Raw genomic sequence first — 19,209 nt, forward strand, 5'->3', positions numbered from 1 at the left:
CAAGCTGCTGCTGGTCCTTACCAGCACTAACTCTCGAGCTGAGACTGTGCTCTCCGTGTTTCCCCAGCCACCACAAGCTGTCACAAGTTTTGGTTAATTTCTGCCATTTCTGTGCCTGTGAGGCCCGGGGTTTAGGGGAGGCGCTCAAGAATTTCTCAGAGAGGACTTTTAGCATGATTTTACCACATTGCACTTCTTCTGTGAGTAGGTGGTTAACACGTTCTGGGAACGGATGAGCGAGGCCAGAGGCCCCAAAAGTCGTGAATCCCTTTTGGAAGCGCTTGCTGTGTTTCCATTCTGTCAGCTTTTCACAGCTACTGGGTGGGTGGCTTTTCCTGACAGGTGTTCAGGTGGCATTTGGTCTCTTTAGTATTTTTTATGCAAATTTCTAATGATCCTGTCTGATATATTTGTGGTGGTTTATTTAATACTTTTTTTTCCCCGAAGGCCCTTCTTCTTTTTTTTTTTTTTTTTTTTGTCCCCTGCAAACCAACCCTGCCTGAAAACCAGCTGCTACCTTATGTTCCCCCTCACCAGTTTACCCCAGCTAATACCATTAAAGTGATATTCCACAAGGAGTTGCACTTCTTTTCTTCCACCAAGATAACCACTGGTACCCAGCAAGGTTAAATCATCCACTGGAAATGGTGACTCCCTTTTCCATGGAAGCATAACTGTCTCTCTACCAGTGCCACTGTTGCATCCTCAGGACACCTGTGGGGTAGGACAGGACTGATAAAAGATCCCTTTTTCCACTAATACCATCTCCCTACAGTGCCCAAGAACAGTGGCCTTATCAAGGTGGTAAGAAGGCAGCAGACCCCCAGTAATGCTGCCCTACTCCAGTTTTCCCTCTTGGAAGGCAAAACCTGGATTTTGCTGTCAGATCCCAGGACACAGGAAGGTCCCTGTGCTCCTCCTCACACAGAGAGTGGGATGATTTCACCTCCTGGCACCCAGTCTGCTCCCTGCTCTGCCCCTGTATCAGTGGGCAGACTTGCTCCAGCCATGGTGCCAGTGAGGCTGCCGAAACAGAGTGAGCTGTTATGTTTCAAACCAAATCACTCTGCAGAATGTCTGGGTTTTGCTTGCCCAGGTGAGCCTTTGCACTCACCTTGGCAGAGGCTCTGATCCCTTCCCTTACTCAGGCACAGCTCAAGCATTTAGTAGGGATCCCTTCCAGAGTTATGTAGGTATTTTGCTTTCTTGACTGGGTTTTGATTTTTTCCATTAGGAACTCTTGACATGGCATGGAGTGACAGGGGGCACTGGCAGGGGGCAGGGTGAGATTGAATATTGGGAATAAATTCTTCCCTGTGAGAGTGGGGAGGCCCTGGCACAGGGTGCCCAGGGGAGCTGTGGCTGCCCTATCCCTGGAGATGCTCAAAGCTGGACAGGGCTTGGAGCAACCTGGGATAGTGGAAGGTGTCCCTGCTCATTGCAGGAGTTTGGAACCAAACCATTCTGTGATTCCATGATTTTGTGGGTGCTGGAGCGTGGTTCAAGCCTTCAGTATTGTGTCTTCAGCACTCAGCCCCTCAGGGCTGCACAGTGGGCAGGGCTGGAAGGTGGTGAGAGCCTCTCCAGAATTCCTTCTGCTCCTCCTGCCCCATCCTGCCCCAGCAGATCCCATGCCTCTGTAGTTTTCCCCTTCAGATCACAAAAGGATGTGTCTTGAATTAACTAGTTAGGAGGTGACCATGCTTGGTCTCATCAATATATCTCAAATTGTCTGGCACCAAGGTCCGTGCCTGTTTTCCTAAGACAAATGCAGGGGTTTGCTTTGCTACATCCATGTTTTAGAAGAGCCTGGGATAGTGGGCTGTATCAAATCTCAGAGGAAAAGGGAGCAAAGCTGCGTTTGCAGTCAGGTTGCTGTCTCCGGAATCAGGAAGGTCAAGCTGCAAAAATAGAATTCCTGTTTGTGCGGGCAGCAGCATCCTGAGGACACGTGGGAAAAGCATCAGGCATGGGCTGCTTGCCACTGCCACCACCGTGATGGCCCCAGCACTGTCCTGGCACTGTCCTCCTGGCACTGTCCTCCCTGCCCTTACAGAACACTGCTCTGGGGATTAAAATTAAATTCCCTCCTGCCTTCCCCTCAGTTTTTCTCCTTGTGCACCGAGTGCTGCTGAGCTCTGGGCAAAGTGTCCCATACTGATTGTTTTGATGGGATCACAAGATGTGGGACAGCCCAGGAGGATGCTGCCATTTCAATATCCCCTCAAGGACAAGGAGGACAGTGGCCAGTGACACTGGGCACCACTTGTGATGGCAAAAGCCCTCCCCACAAGGCAAGTGGGAGAACCTTTCCCCAGCAGCAAAGAAAGCAGCCAGGCACTCTCTCTCCCACATGTCCTTGAGGATTATGAACGTCCCTGTTTTCAGCTGCAGCTTTTGGGCATTTTTGTGCACCTGGCTCCAGGGATGAGATTGGCAGCGTTGGCCATGCAGGGTCTCATGGGTTGGGTCCATCTCCCTGAGGACTGCAGCTCTGCTCCTTCCCACTCTGTCCAGCCCAAGCTGGATCCTTTCTCAGGAAAAGCTCATGAAGGAAGCATTGGATTTTTTAATAAAGAAACACATGTGGTTTCTAGAACTGCACTTGTATTTGTAACTGTTTTATATCTTTTTTGATCTTCCTGTGTAAGGACTTTGCACACCCTCACTCCCAGCCACAGGGGGTGGCAGCAGGACCCTCATTAAAGCATTTTTTACGTTGTCCCTCTGAGAATGGTGATAAACTGTCAATTTCTGCCTCTTTTATACTGTGTGAAAAAGGAGTCACTGAGCATTCAGAGGATTAAGGTCTATTTTGTTAACTCTTTAGGTCAATTTTCTGTTTAATGCTGTTTATTAGTATTCTCACAATACAAAGAGAAGCCTTGCAACTAAAACAACCCGGAGAGAGACGGCCACATACGGTTTCATACCAACTTTATTTCTTTTTTTTTTCCTTTATTTTTTTCATGATCACTTCTTTTGCACAACAACAACCTCAAGTTGACAATGAAATGCACGTGGCAGACCAAAGGGAACCGGACAAGGCTCTGTTAGGGCTGGAAAGTCTTTCCATGACACCGTGCCAGCTCCCCACCCAGCACAAGGGATGTGACCCTGGCTGTGGCAGGAGGAGCACATCCTCCCCGGGGTGACCGCTCAGCCCTGTGCCCACACAGTCATCTTCCAACCCTCTCCTGCAGCCACGGGCCAGGTGTTCCTCCCGGGGTGCACAGCTGCCTATCCCAACTCCAGACTTTGGTACTTTCCATTTCAGAGCACTTTAGAGACGTGGAGGCATCGGCTCTCCCACGGTCCCCGTGGGGAGGGAGCATCTACGTCCCCTTGTCAAAGGGTGTGGGAAACTGAGGCACAGAGCATGCCAGGGCAGGGATGCCCAGCTGTCCCCTGCATCCCTGCACCCCGGGGACCACGGGGCACCCACACATAGGCATGGGCCAGTGCCCCTCTGCTGCTTTACTTAAAGACAACTGACAGGTGGAGTTTATTGGTCTTACTATGTCATCTCGTCCCTAGCATGGAGAGTAAGAAATCTCTAGCACCGTAAACAGCCATGCCCTGACTCATTTCAAGTGGTATCAGAGTGAATGTGCATATATTGTTTCCACGGTTGCGTTTCTGTGCGCGTGTGCACAGCCGGGTGCACAGCCACTGCCAGGAGGACAGGAATGCCATGGGAGGGACAGAACAAACCCCATGAGACAGGATTGCAGAGCCAGGGCCAGAGAGTCACGCTGGGCTAAGCTAAAGCAAGCAAGCTGAAGTTTACATTTGAAAGGGAGCAGCAATACTGACCTACCTCCGAGGTAGGACACATGCAACTCCTCAACTCCCACCGGCCCTGGAAGGTCAGCTCAAAGGGAACCCCACAACTGGGTTAGAGCAAGATTTTTTAATGACTCCAAAATAATAAGACAAAGAATAGGCTCAGTCCAGAAGCAGTCAGAGGGGCCAGCATCCTTGGAAGTGCCTATTTACAGGCAGAGGTGAGCCCTGCTGTGTGCAATAACGTGGGCACAGAGCTGTAGTTTGGGCTGTTGTGCCTTTCCTACAGCTTCACCCATCGCCCGGCTGTTGGTGCCAGCTGGAAGCTCATTTTAGCTTCAGCTCCTCATTCTTGCCCAAATCAAAGGCTCTTCTCCAGGAGGGCTCTTGGAAGGCCTGTGCATGCACATAATGGTGTCACCCTCCCGGCTTTCCTCCCTCACACTGCTGCCACACTTGAGGTCCAGGCAGGGATGCCGTGGGTGCCCTGAGGATGCTCCCCCTACAAGGCACATTCCCATGTCCATATGATGCTGCTAAAATGGGGCTGAAAACTGTTGGTTCAGAACTTGATTAATAAACACCTTCAGGGATCAGTGGAGACCTCAAACCCCACAGTAAGGAAGGTGACCCCAAGAACTGGGGGGGTTGCATGCCGTGTCCACATCCATGGTACATGGGAATGCTCCAGGAATGGCATAGGCTGGGGCGGTAAGGACGTTAATGAGGATACTTAATTAGTCTCATTTGAGGCATGAAGTATGCAGCTGCACATAGCCAATAGCATGAAGGGATATGGGAAGGCATGGGATAACCATGATTCTGGCCCATGCTACGTGCTGCAGGTTGGGCACAGTGCTGCATGAGCTCCTGGCCACAATGGGTTTGGAGCAGTGGATGGACACCCCTCATCCAGCCAACACTGCAGCCAAAGCAGTCACACATTTCCCTGATAGTGCCCAGTGGCACTGGACAAGCTCCTGAACATCCCTACTCCATCCACCTGCACCAGGCAAACGTGGCTCTGGGACATGTAAAGCCTCTGGCCCCACAGCTGAGGCTGTTTCCTTGGCAGCTCCCTGACATTACCCATGCACAGCTCTTCCTGCACATCCCTGCTCCTCCCTGCAGGAGCTTCTCCTGCAGTAACACATTTCCCAGCCATATCCACCGTCCCTCACTGCGCCAACCTGATGGAGGGGAGAAAAATTAGTTTCCCAGTGCTCACACCTGCATGAGCACCATCTGCCAGGCCATTCTGCACTTGCCATGGGAATTTTTGCCAGGAAAAGATATTGCAAGAATAAGTCTCCACTTGAGACCCATCTGGGCTCCAGGGACGGGGAAGAGAGGGACATAGGGCAGCAAAGGGGACTGAGAGGGAAGATCCAGGCAGGAATTGAGCCTGGAGACTCAGGAGCTGTTTGGGAGGATGGCTCTGACTGGCACAACCTGTTACAGCTCTCTCCCAGCACATGCTAAACCTGACAGATCCTCCAGCTTCTGTGGGGTTGCAGGGAACCACCTGGAACCTCCCCACAAGGAGGTTTAGAAAATACTAAATTACATGTACTAGAATTGAAGCATCACCTCTATTCTTTCTCTCAGCCCTTCCTTGTCCTCCCAGCACGAGGAGCAGCCGTCCCCGCTCTCACTGCCCTGCCTGCAGGACTCGGCTGCCTCCAGCTCCCAATTCCATCCTTTTCCAGCTGCTCTCTGCTCCAGCATCCCATTGGCACCCTGCCTTCACCTGGCCCAGCCTCCGACTCCTTCTGAGCCCCCAGGAGAGAGTGAAAATGGCAATTTCTCTTGTTTTCAACTCTTGCTCATGAGTACAACATTTCTGATAATAATAATCATAATAATCATAGTACTAAAAACAGTATTTACAACAAGCTCCAGGTCAGAATTACACACCAAGCAAACACTCAGCACCACAGAGAGTAGGACAGGGTTAATATCTCGCAGATACCTTCTCAGATCCCACCAACGTGGGACACAGACATTTGACAGTTTCAACCATTTCTTACACACAAACATTTCATTTAAATTACTTTTTAAATTTTTTTTTAAACTTTTTAAAATTTCTCGTCACTATATGGATGAGGTGATGCTGTCGGTGATGCCGCGCTCTACACAAATGCTTATCTAAGACAGCTGCTACTATAAACTGATCGTTAGCTACTGTTAAGAAATTCAACCCTCAGTTTCCTTCTTTGCCCTAAATCTAATTTTCTTTTGTCACTGACAGCTCAGGAGCTTTCTAACAGCCCTATTGTCCCCCCAGACCAGGAGGAGGGCTTTGGGAGTAAGGTAGCCCTTCCTTTTAGGAGCAGAGTCCCCTGACATCAAGCCATGGCCATGGAGGGATCTCTCCCACATCCAGCTGGGAATTCAGTGGAGATCAGAAGAGGGCCCCAGGATTTGGTGTCCAGCAATCTGCCCAGTTATAGCCCCAAAGAGCCACATCCATCTCTGGAAAGAGGGTAGGATTCTTCTGTTCACTAAAAGGCAATTTCACAACCATGCACCATCTTTGTTGGATTTGCTTTCCTAGCAGAGTGGAATCCTATTTGGTGGGAGCACTGGGGAGCCCATAGAGGACTGAGGGTCTCTCCCAAGGCTCCCACAGAGCTGGAAATGCAATCACCACCCACAGCTCTCCCAGGCAGAGCAGCCAAGACCTCTCAGTCCCCCCTCAGTTGGGGAGAGGGTGGCTCAGTGGCCAACCAGGGCATCAGGCAGTGCCCACTGTGACAGGGACTTGCCATGATGTGGCAGCTGGCACCAAGCTTTGGGTGGAGCCCCTCAGCTGCTTCCACACGTGTTCTCAAAAATCACCCAAAGATGAGGACTGTGATCACTACCTACCTGGGCTGGCTCTGAAGGCAGCCAAAAGATGGGGGTTCTGCACACTGCAACTCCTGAGCCATCCATCCCTCTCCTTCCCCTCTCCTACCAAGGGCAAACAGGGGACTGCTCCCTATTTTACTTCACACACAGAAATTATCACTTATTTCCCATTTTTCTGAAGCTGATATTTGGCTCAGAGCAAACACCAAGAGGAGGAAAAGCTCCGGATAAGAAATCTATATCTCTGTGACACTGGTGGTTGAATTTATTAGTATCTTTGTTTGGTTTTTTTTCTTTACATCTGTTTAAGAAATATTTTTTTTTAAAAAAAGGACAAAACCCTCCAAAGAAGCTGTTTGATTGGCTGATCAACTGATTGATTCTCTATTTGATGTGAACTAGTTGCTATTCTGCTTAGAGGTCCCTATGATCTGTGAATCCCCACAAGCACTGACGATTAGGGATGCAGAGAGAAGCGTGTAGCTGGGGGACAAACACCGGGGAGGGGGGATGGAGAACCGAATGTTGCATCTAGACAAACAAAATAAAATGTGTTGGTTGGTCAACTGGTTGGTTTGTTAACAGGAATCAGGTGCTAGATGTGTAGAAAAGCCCTTTATCCAGAGATCTCCTCCCGCTGTTCCTTGTTCCTGCGGACCTCGGCCGCGTGCAGTTCCTGCAAAGACGGGAGAAATTACACCGGGCTAACACGCCCTGCTCTTGTGATCAATGTTTTCTTCCTGCACACAGGATTTGCATCAGAGATAAAAAAAGAGACCAGTTTCTCATCCAAACCATCCTGAGGTTGGGGGGGTTACACCTGCAAGGAGTAAAGGATCATCTGTGGGAGCTTGGAGGTGATGGAACCTCCAGAGAATATGCTCCTGGCTCCTCTCTCATGCAAAACCCTTCAGCCACACATCCCATGGTGGGCCTGACACTGTGGACTTGCACTTATCAGGATTATCCAGGCTCTGTTCTCTACTGACCTTGAAGGTCATAACCCCCCTCCTCATGCTGCTCTGGAGCAGAGCTCCTCCTCAGCAACCACCACCAAGGAAACACCCTGTCCCTTGCACCCATCACACTGGGACCAGACCCCATTTTTCTGTAAGGATCAGCACCCCCAGCCCCCAGCCCTGTCCCGGGGGTCCCACTCGCCTTCTCGCGGAGCCGCTCCCTCAAGGCAGCAAGGTGTGCCTCACGGATCTCCCTGCTCAGCTCCATCTTGTAGTTGAGCTTCTCCTCGGCCAGGCGGCTGAAGTTGTTGTTCTCCTCCAGTGCCTTGTGCAGCACCTCCCGCTCGTGTTCCCGCTTCTCCGCCAGCTGCTTCAGCACCTGCGCCTCCTGGGTCTGCCAGGGGATGGGGTGAGGCCACCGAGAGGCTCTTCCAGCCTTCATCTCCCCAGAGAGGCTTCCTGACTCCCTCCTCTGCTCAAACCATTCTGCCACCCTCCCTCCACCCCATAACACAATCTGCTTGCTTGAAGGATACTTTTGGTGCCTTTTTCCTGCTATCATAGAATTGTCTAGGTTGGAAAAGCCCTCTGAGATCACTGAGAACAGCACTGGCCAGCCCACCACTAACCCATGTCCCCAAGTGCCTTGGTGATCATGTGGTGATGATGAAGATGGAGTTGAATTCCCTGCCTAAATCACGCTGCAGAACCTCACTCCATGGTTCCTATGTCTCACCTGACAATTTACAGTGGAATAACAAGTGTCAGAACACTTCCCAGCTGGTTTAGGTTAATCCTGCTGACTTTTAGGGTTTGGTGCAATTAGTAGCAGAAAAGTCACTGCTTCTACAGGACATCTCCTTACCTTCCTCCTCTCTTCTGCAGCCTCCAGCCTCCTCTGCAGCTCCTCCAGGGACAGGTCCTTCTTCTTGGGAGGGGAGGAAAGGATTGGGCTCTCAGGAGATAAATCTGAAGGGGACTTCAGGATCACTTCGAAGCTCTGGCCTGATGCCCTCTTATCCAGCTGCTTCACCTCCATATCTTGTGGGGAAAAAAAACAGTGACTCTGTGAACCTGTGACATTCAGGAGAGTGACCTGAGGTCATCAAGCTCCTCACACAGGAATTAGGATTTTCCCATGTCCTGATCTGGGTGATTTTGTTTTATCTCCAGAATTTTTTGATTAGTGATCACCTTCATTCCCTCCATGCAAATGCGATTAATTTAAAGTCATGGCATAATTACAGAAAGGTCACATTGCTGTTAATAACTTGTATGTCACCCTTGCATGAAGCAGAGAGACTCTGACTCTGGCAAGCTCTCACATTGCCTGTGGGAGAACAATCCAGACAGTGCTGGAGTGGGAGCAGGTTACCTACCTCCATACTGGTAGATGGTGTTGGGATGGGGCTGGGTGTGGAAACAGGAGCAGATGAGGGAGAGCAGAGACAGCTCCTTCATTTTTTCCTTGTAGGCTGAAAAACATGAAAAAGCCATGAGAGAGATTCTAATGGCACCAGCATCTCTTTTTCATGGAGAAATTAAGCAAGTATCCCATTTGCAGATATCAGACTCTATGGGGGCTTTTCCATGCTGACAGGAAATCCCACTTGCAGCTTCCAGACTCTGTGGAGAGGTTTCCAGGCTACCATAGCTTGCCAAAAGGTCCCCAAGGAGTGCCTGATCTAGAGCAGCCTAAATTAGCTGCCAGTGTGGCAAATGTTATGGGAACACACAGAGCAGGGATTTAACACATCCAGGGGTAAAGTTTCTGTGCAGGGTTTTCCCTCCAAAGGAGCTGGGAGCTGCAGCCTGTGTAGTTAAACATGTTGGGACAGTTGCCCCACCCTTTCTCTGGAAGTGGAATTTCCAGTCTCTGAGATAAATGATGCCCACTGACACCTGGAAACATTGCTCAATCCCTGGCCAGCTGGGAATATTTCCCAATTCAGCATTTCTGAGGTGAGGGTGAAGAGGCAGGAGGAGGTCAGCAATGTGGAGAACAAATGGGCATTTGAGTGATGAAACCGTTCAGGGGCTCTGGAACCGAGGGAAGAGCTGGATCCCAGCTTCACAAGGTACTTCCTGCCTTTCAGCAGCAGGTCAGGGAGGATGTGGGTGGATTCTGCCACCACCATGGCCTGCACAGGCAGAGGTTGGCACAGTCTGTGACCACAATAACAGTCACAGTCTGTGACCTGTCCTTCTGTAAAGGACAGCAAACACTCAATCCTTTCCAGCTCTGCTGCTGTGAGCCCTCCAGTTTGCTCATTGTTCCTGGGACTGGAGGATGCACCACAGAATCCTCGGTGACCACAAGTGCTGCCCCAACACAGATTGCAGCAATCTGCTTCTGGGGCAATCTTCACCTGTATCTTTGGAGTTCAGCACATTTAAGACAGTGAACTGTTTGCACACTGCTGACAAAGAACCTCAGAATAGAAGGAGCTGAAGCCAGTGAGGTGCTCTGTCAGGCTGTCACATTCTTTATCACATCAGTGAAACTCTCACAGCATCACTCCTATGAGTCAGGTCAGCAGCTGGGGCTCAGCACTGGGTGCTGCTGCCTCATGGGTCCTGTGAGGCTCTGTCCTGGGCTGGCTCCTTGGGTGGCAGCCAGGCTCGTGGGGACACTGCATTCATGGCTGCATGTCCTGACAAACCAGCCCTGAGTGTCCTTGTGCTGCCTCTCCTCCTGCCCTGCCACAGGCACAGGCATTCTGCTGTCCTGCCTTGGCTCTGCCTCTGGATTCCCCACACATCCTGCTGCTTCTGGCCTTGGTTTGTCCCCTCTGTCCTGAGCTCATTTCATGCTCCAGCCAGAGGCAACTCTGCAGCTCAGCTTCCAATGCCACCTTCAGAGCAAGACCCTCCCCTGGGCCAGGACAGGGAAATCCCCAGAACTTTGTGATCTGAAAAGGCATTAGACACAGAACAATTCTGAAAAAAGTAACATCCTGTGTATCACGTGCCCTTAGGAACATCTTTCAGGTATTCTCCTCTGCCTTCCCACAGCTAACTGAGTGGGAAAACCTATGCCATGTTCATGCTTGCACTGATTTTTCCTCCTAGGTACAGAACTTCATCATAATTAGCACCCTTCTTTTGCTAAACCAACGTCCCTGAAGCTCAGATCTTGACTGAACACTTTTTTAGCTTGCTGCCCATTTGAACCTCCTGCCCAGTCCTGCTGTTAAATGTAAAACAAACAGAAATACTTTACACCAGCAGTGGCAGCCAGACATCTTTGATTTTGTTCTTAATGAAAAAAACCTCTGGAGAGCCTCTGAGAGGCCCAAAGTCGTGGCATGGAGCAGAAAGCTAATGCAGCTCCTAATGTGCTGCCAAGAGCCCTGAGGAGGATCCCTGGGAATAGATGAGAGACATTATCATTTATTATCATTTAGGCATTCTCATTTAATACAAACAAACCAGTCAGCAAGGTCGTTGCTCCACCATTATGTCTGGTCCTGGGTGAAACCAAGGCATGAGGCAGATGTGCCACACCCCCACCCCCTCATTTAATTCAATTTAATTGTCTGACAGCACTTGTCACAGAGCACAGTGCTTTGTGTTTCACGACTCGGCTGCAGCAGTGGCACTGGGTGCAGGTGATGCCATGCTGCATTCCCTGCCTTTCAGGAGCTTTGCCGTGCTGATTTCCCAGCTGCCTCCATTCCATCGGGATCTCCCCTGCGCTGCTTTCCCTCCTGCAGACAAACTGACCGTCCCTGTCTGTCAATTAAAACGAAGAGGAGCAGGAGGACAAAAGGCCAGGGCTGCGGCAGGGCCGCGCTGGGCGCTGGAAGCGCTCTGTGTCCTTCCCCCGCCCGGAGCCCGCAGATGCCATTAGCGGCACACGGGGCCGGGGACCGGCGGGGGAGGGTCCCGAGCAGCCCCCAGTGCCGGGGGGGAGCGAGGGAAGCAGCGGGAAGGGGCAGCGGACCGAGCCCCCCGGAGCCGCCGGGGCTGCGCTGCCCGGCCGGAGCTGTCCCGTCAGGACCGGCACGGCCCGGACCCGGCCGGAGCTGTCCCTTCAGCACCTCCGCGGGGCATGAGAGGGGGAAGGACTGACTCCTGAAGAAATTATAGAATCATAGGAGCACAGAATCGTCACAGGTTTGTTGGGATTGGAAAAGGTCTCAAAGATCATCAGGTCCAAGTGTTCCCCCAGCACAGCCAAGCCCACCACTAAACTATGTCCCCAGGTGTCCATCTACATGGCTTTTAAATCCATCCAGGGATGGTGACTCCACCTGGTCCCTGGGCAGCCCGTGCCAGGGCTTGACAGCTGTTTCGGTGAAAACATTTTCCTAATGTCCAATCTAAACCTCCCTTGGCACGGCTTGAGCCATGTCCTCTTGTCCTGTCACTTGTTAATTGGGACAGGAGCCTGACCCCCAGCTGGCTGCTGTCAGGGAGTTGTGCAGAGTGAGAAGGTCCCCCCGAGCCTCCTTTTCTCCAGGCTGAGCCCCCCCAGCTCCCTCAGATACTCCTGGTGCTTCAGCCCCTTCCCCAGCTCTGTTCCCTTCTCTGAACACAGTTCAAGCCCCTCAATGACATTCACATCCTGAGAAGCCCCTGCTCCATGCCCTGAGAGCTGCATGGATCCCTGAAAGCCCCACACGTGTGCCCCAGAGCCAGCAGTTACACCTGTGGGACACAGGAGCACCACAGTGGTGGCCTTGTGCTCATGACACATCCTGTGACAAATAATTGTTTTATCAGGCTAAGACAAGAAAAGGCATCCTGTGAGGAGAGGTGCATCCTCTGATTCAGTAACTTAAAGAAAGACCCATAACCTCTGGGCTGCTATTTAAGAACCTGTGAAGTGAAGATCAAACCTGAAGCAAGACTTGGGCTCAATCACAGCTGCTTAAAACTCAGGGGTGAAAGATTGCCAACCTCAGCACAAGAATTTGCTTCAGAAGTATCTGCACTCCTATTTGCAATAGATTTAAGGTTTTGAGGACATTTTTATTCCAGAGGACAACCCTTGAACCAGGAAAAGACATGTGGCTGGCCAGAATATGACATGGTCAAGGAGTTCCTTCCCAGAAAGGATGGATCTAGTGCACAAATGAACATATTTTAAGAACTATTAGACAGGGAATGCTGAACTTTTTACTTGAGCATCTATTCGCATTTTTACTTCTGTTAAATTAATAAAAATAAATTCAGCTTGCACTGAGCAAATATTTCATTTCTGTATAAATTAATCTGACTCAGGTCCTCAGGGACTTGATACCAAAGCATTGCTTCAGTCTCAGAGGGGCAGCAAGAACTCTGCCTTGCTGCTGGGCAGAGGATTAGGACTGGCTGCTCACCCAGGTGTGACTTACTGACATTTCCCTTCTCTTTTAAGGCAAACACTGCAATAGAAGGACAAATTCAACAGCAAAATTCATTCTCATTCATTTGTCTCAGCAGCAAATTCATTCACTCTGGTATGGCCTTCATCACTGTGTCATGACATTTCACTGCTGTCATATCAGAATTGGGGTGAAACACTGCAAATAACTGAGTTGTGTAAACCAAGTAGTGAATAAACTGTAGAAGTTAGAGAAAATACATCAGTGTCTCATCCTCTAAAGTGGAGTGAACTCCCATTTTGTTGGCTTTAGAGGAATTTGAGCAGTGATTAAGCTACAATCCATAAAGGTGCAGTCAGTTCCTCAACCCTTATAAACATTTATGCCCTGCAATCAGCACTGATTCTGGTTTGGTTGTATTCCATCCACACCCCATGAGCCAATCAATCTTTATTACATTTTTTCATCAGGAATTGTCCTGAGCCTTCACCAAGGCGCCAGGAGGCTCAGGGTGCTCCCAGCTCTCTTTAGCGACTCCTTTCCTGTGCTCCCTCTAGTGCCGCAGGGAACATCCTGCATTTCCACATCCCCTCTGCTGTGCACACCATCGATCCATGTAAAGTGTTTATCTCCAAGTCAGGCCCTGGAGACATTATCCAGCTGCTCCCCAAGTGCTGGTGGTGCCAGAGATGGAGGAACAGCTGGGAATGGCGTGGTGCAGGAGCAATGGGATTCATTTTCCTGCTCATGATGTGCCTGGATGGTGGGGCTTGAAAACCTATTATTCATTCAAAAGTTTTGTTCTCTGTTTCTTAAATACATAAAGCTAAACTGCTGCCAGGTTTTGGAGTGGTTTTTAATGGCATCCATCAAAATAGAGGGAAGACATCTCAGCACAACACTGACATGGCATCAGTCACAGTGAAGCAGAGGCAGAGCAAGGTTAATTTATGGGAAATTTAAATGGATGAGACTGGATGTGCTCTGTCTGATAGCAGGGTCAGAGGAAGGTTATTACAAGAAAATAATTTGGTTTGTGAAGATAACTTTGGAGAAGCAAGAATTGCTTCTATAATGAATATTATCTCATGCAAAAATAAGAACAAGGCAATTATAAACATAGCCAAAGCTGAAACAGAAGGTGCAGAAGACAGAGAGACAGAAATGAGACCTCCAGCACAGACAGCAATGCCACACAAACAACAAAAGCAACCAGAGTCCTCAACAAGCCTTGAGGGAACAGCAGATATTCTCCCCTACTATGAATCCTATCATAAAAATACTGGCCAGACCTTCAGTCTAATGCACTTCCACCTTCCTGCTCCCCAGCTTCCACAAACAAGTCAGCAGCAGATCTTACAGAGCCAGAAAACACTAATGGGTTTTTAATTTGGTTTTTTGTTTGTTTGTTTGTTTGTTTGTTTTTTGTTTGTGTTTTTTGAGGGGTTTGGAGGTCTTTTGCCAGCTCAGTAGTTGTAGCCCACACTGGTGGTACAGGGACACCACGAGATCCAGGCCCAGAAGTTGCCATGGGCTCATGTGGAATCATCCATGGAATCATCCATGAGAGTTGCCATGGGCTCGGAATCATTCATTGCCCAGGAGTGGTTTCCAATCACCCACCTCCTTCCCCCCAGGTTTTATTGGCAGCTCATGAATGTCACAACAACCCAGGCTGTGCACAGCCAGTGCATCAGCAAATCACTGGAGCTGTAGCACAGGTACATGTGGGCTGCTCCCAGGAAAATATCCTGGGAAATCTCTTCTTGCATGGGCTCAGCAACAGAGAAGGGCCCAAGCTGTGGGGCAGAGCCCTGGCTAGGGGGTTACTGTTGGAAGGAGAGAAGCATGGCCTAGGTTGCTTTATAAAGCAGAGGAAGGAACCCAATGGAAGCTGCTAGCCCAGAGTGATTGTGGATTTGAGGCAAACATGGGTTTGGATGGTCAGGTTTGGATGAGATAAAGAGCTGTGAAAGAGCTGGGGAGCTGATGAGGCAGAAGCTCATGAGACAGTCAAAGACAGAGCCCAGTGCCATGATGTGTCAGGTGTGTGATGTCCCATTATGTGCTCTGTGACCACAGACAGTCATTTGGTCACTTTGTATTTTAGTTTCCTTCCCATAAACTGAGGATTATTGTATTTCCCTATTATATGGTGGTACTATTTGTATAAAAAAATTCAGAGGGGATAAGAATCTCTAGTAGGGCAATAATCATGTAGAGGTACCTTGACCAATAAAATAATTATTTGGAAATATGCTGAGCACCTCTTCACCAGTTGGGAAGTGCTGAATTGCCACAGCACATGCACATGATCTTTGGTTGCTCTCTGGCTCTTTTGTATTTTCTAAATCACAGCCCATTGGTTTAACTCCCCTCTGGAGGGGAGATTTTAATTTTTGAAACATAACTCACATCTGGAGGAGTAAAGCCCATGTCAGTAGGACAGCTGGGAGGGATTAGCCAGGCATGTTTTTCCAGTTAATTTAGGGGTCTAGGAGTTTGAATGAGTTTCAGGTTCCCCCAAGGACTGTCATGAAGAATCATTGGCCTCGTTCATCCCTCTGATGCACACACTGCTGTCACAATGGGCTTATCTGCAGCCTTCTGGTTGCAACATCAGACCACTAAATCTCAGCTTTTACTCAAAAGAAGGAAAATGTGTTCATCTGACAAAACAGTGCCTTCACCAGATCTGAACCAACCATAATGACAGGTTACAAGAAAGGGCTCCTTTGGGATATCTGAAGCATCTTCCCTGAGTCTACATGGTGCCATGGTGCTATAAAACAAGATATTGTTTATATTTTAGAAAGAACAAGTATTTGCTAGCTATTTAGATCCCTTGTTTGGATGCACTGGTGGGGGGAAAAAAAAAGCCTACAATAATAGTCTCTTTTGGCATGAGAAACTGAATTCCCAATAAAGGAACTGTAATTTTTTAAGGCCACATAGACTTCTTCAACAGCCAAAGTTGAACAGACAATAGTTATTTCTTGAGACCACAGAGAGATGGAGAGCTTGATAGAAAGGACTCTGACTCTCCGGCATGGGCAGTAGAAATGTCAGGACAGGGCAACACCATATGGTGTCCTTCAATGCCACCCAGAAAAGGGATCAGGAGATAACTGAGAGCTCCATGAAGTCCCTCAGCTCTCACATTTCAGTGTAGGATGGGAAAACCTTGGGCTCTGCCAAGGCCCATTTACCATGCCCACTTATGAGGCCAGGAACGCCAACCTGGTGTTTCCTCTTGGCTCCTCCCTCCACAGACACGCCAGTGTCGGAGACAGCCGGTGGGGATGTCACCTTCTGCATCCTTTTATAATCTCACGTCCCTTTATTCAACCCAGATGCTACAAACTGTGCGGGGAGTTCCGTAGCCCTGCAGAGCCCAGGCAGGCCGGTCTGCGGTGCACAAAAGCACAAAGCTTTGTGCGGATGCTGCGGGAGGAGGTGCGGGGGCTCTGCCCTGCCAGGGCTGCCCGGCAGCGGGGCCGGCACCGCAGCCCCGCCGGCACTGAGCATGTGCCGCCCATCCCGCGGCTCCCGCACCCAAAACAGCCCCCGGGGCCAGGAGAAACCGCCCGAGGGGACAGGGAGAAAAGAGAGAGGGCAGCCAGGCTCGGCGGAGCAAGCCCTGCTTCTTTTCATCCCCAGGATTTGGTTGTTTGTTTAAACAAACTGAGCAGATCTTCCCGAGGGGGATAAGCCCCCGGGCAGCAGCCGCAGACTGCAGCTGCCCTCCCCTCGGCACGGAGCGGCTTTTGCTGGGAATAAAGAAGGAAATAATGAAGAAAGGAAACAAGACGCATTCCTTAATTTAAGGATTCGTAATTCTTTTTCTCCTGCCTTTCCAGGCTGCTCTCCATTGCTGCTGTACGAGCTGTGGACGATGGGGAGATGGGGAGCTGCTCCTGCAAAGGCAGCTGGGCGAGGCTCAGCCCCGACCCTCCCTTGGCACACAGCGCCCTATTCTCTTCTCTCCTGCCAGCTTCCCATGACTTCCTACTCCTTGAAATTGCTTCTCTGCTTGATCTGAGTCACAAGAAAGCCTCATTTCACGCTTCTTCATGATCTTAAGTCTCTTTGACAGTAAAACTGCATCTTTGGGAGAACGAGATGTGCTGTGAGCATGCAGTGGGCTGGGAGGGTGAGAATGCACCAACTGGAAATCGCATGTTCTGCCTACGTGTGTTTCATCCACCACCTCGTCCATCTCAAGTTCGATGCAACCTTGGTTTAGAGGGCTGGTAAGTCTGAGCCTTCCCTCCCACCCCCACTGAGCAAACGAGGTCCAATCCTGCTCGGCAGGGAAGGCAGGAGATGGGTGGCACCTCCCAGGAGTGCACTGCTGCAGACGTTCATTGAGACAGGGATACTCGCAGGAATAGATACAATAGCTGGAGGTTTTCTGTCATAAACACACTTTTACAATGCTGTTTTATGTCTTTAATTGCATGCAAAGCCCACTCAGGATCAGCTGTGCCCTTATACTCCCCCCACATACACACCCCTCCATCCCTCTGTCCTTCTTTCCCCCTGCATTTACTGATCTTTTAAAAGGAGCAAGGAATAGAAAATGCATGGCAGGAAACCTCGGCAAAGGGCAGGCAAAGAAGCAAGAAGTGTTGCCTGGTTTCCTGCGGGCTGGTTCCCTGCCTGGGGGGCACAAAGCACTGCCTGCTCTTCCTTTTTGTCTGTCACTCCTGCTCAGCCCTCCAGCATCTCACTCCCCCCTCCCAAGCCCCTCTTTGTAGGCTGCAGAATTCAGAGTCATTCTAAGAAAAAAAAAAAAAAAAATCGGTTTTCTAAAAGAAAAAGAAAAAGACCCTCTAAACCCACCCACTGTTCATGGTACCATTTCAAGCTTCTCCTTCACCCACACTCCCAGTTTCAGCCACTTGAATCCCTCCTTCCCAGTCAAAGGGGGTAAGACGGCTCTTTAGGAAGCTGGACCGAAGCAGCCCAGCATCCTCGACTGCCATCCTGAAGGCAGACCCGAGCAGGCTCCCGGGCAGCCGCGCTGTGATTCCCGGCACTGCTGCAGGAGGGAGGAAGGGCTTCCCTTGCAGCATCTCATTTCACCCAACGCCATCAGAGGACCGCTCCCCTGTAGCATCTTCGAACTAAGAAATGTGAGCTGTGCAGGAAATCTGGGGCTGGGAAGCCCGGAGAATACACAAAAACCCAACCAGGTTCTTCTGGTTGGTTTTGGGGGATTTTTTAGGGCATTACCTAATTAGGCAATACATGATCTTCACAAAACAAAATGTAATTTCTGATTTTCTTACATCCAGCTGCACCGTGTGCAATTTTATCATAGGGAAAAAAAAAAAAAAGCTCTACGACGTTACAAAAATAATATTTAATTGGCACGTAGCAGCGTCTTCTAATGGCACAATGAAATGGCAGCAATACTTTAAATTGGCAAGTTTATCACACGTGTATTCATATTAAAATAAAAAGCCCACCTGCTATCTTGCATCAGAGGGGTGTGTGTATGGGGGAGGAAGGGGAACAATGCTGCCATACCAGCTGCCTCCTCAGCACAGAACTCCCCCGAAACCCACGGGGAGAAAAAAATAAAAAAAAAACCAAACCCAATCCAAACCGTCAGAATAATGATAAAAAACCATATAAAACTTGATGATTTTAGAAGCGCATTGATGTCAAGCCCCCGAGAAGCCGCCTGTCCTACCTGAGACGGTGCTGGCCATGCTGCGGCGGGAGCGGAGCGTGCTGCAGGAGCAGGAGGGAGCGCAGGAGCTGCGGAGGTGCTGCAATGCTGCGGGGAGGGAGGACTGACTCAGCTGGAGGGGGCTGCAGCCATCCGCGGCGGGGAGAGGCTGGAGCGCCCAGAGAAAGGCGAGGGGTGGAAAGAAAAAGAAGGGTCACTAGTTCAGAATATTAATGAGCATATCAGGCCTCCTTTCCTGGGTGGCTTTGACGGCAGATCCCTCCCAGGCAAGCCTGCCTGCCAGGAACACAGCCCCACGGCCGGGGGGGGGCGAGACACACCCAGCCGGGCGCTGGCAAAAGAGGATTTTTCCTCCTCTTCCTCCCTTTCTTGTCTGCTCGAGATGGACTCAACTGCTTTTTCCCTTGCTGAAAGCAGAATTTAACAAAATATTTTTTTTTTCTTTTTTAATCATCCATTCCAAGGCAGCCTCACCTGCAGGGCCAGGTCGGGGGTCTGGCTTGGCTGGGTTGAGGAGTGAAACCCAAACTCCAAACCTTGCAGCAGCTTTAGGCAAACAGCAAAGGGAGGAGGGATCCCAGCAGGTTTTTAGGTATGG

General features: G+C 50.0%; 1 protein-coding gene across 1 annotated transcript; it reads right to left on the reverse strand.

Moving 5' to 3' along the window:
* Positions 1-2,835: 2,835 nt before the first annotated feature.
* STMN3 (stathmin 3) lies at positions 2,836-18,906 on the reverse strand. Its single transcript, XM_009093062.4, has 5 exons — positions 18,612-18,906; positions 8,978-9,073; positions 8,464-8,639; positions 7,801-7,992; positions 2,836-7,315 (listed from the first exon to the last, which is right to left on the reverse strand). Exons 1-5 carry the CDS (start codon positions 18,628-18,630, stop codon positions 7,256-7,258), a joined length of 543 nt encoding a protein of 180 aa, XP_009091310.1. The 5' UTR covers positions 18,631-18,906; the 3' UTR covers positions 2,836-7,255.
* Positions 18,907-19,209: the final 303 nt, after the last annotated feature.

Source organism: Serinus canaria, chromosome 20, assembly GCF_022539315.1.
Source record: "Serinus canaria isolate serCan28SL12 chromosome 20, serCan2020, whole genome shotgun sequence".
Classification (NCBI taxonomy): Eukaryota; Metazoa; Chordata; class Aves; order Passeriformes; family Fringillidae; genus Serinus; species Serinus canaria.

What these genes read in the sequence shown, in the direction of transcription:
- STMN3 (XM_009093062.4), bottom strand. An exon ending in CACCATCTACCAGTATGGAG is followed by an intron (nt 8,640 to 8,977) that starts GTAGGTAACCTG and finishes TTTCCCCACAAG; the next exon opens with ATATGGAGGTGAAGCAGCTG. An exon ending in GGGAGCGGCTCCGCGAGAAG is followed by an intron (nt 7,316 to 7,800) that starts GCGAGTGGGACC and finishes CCGTCTTTGCAG; the next exon opens with GAACTGCACGCGGCCGAGGT.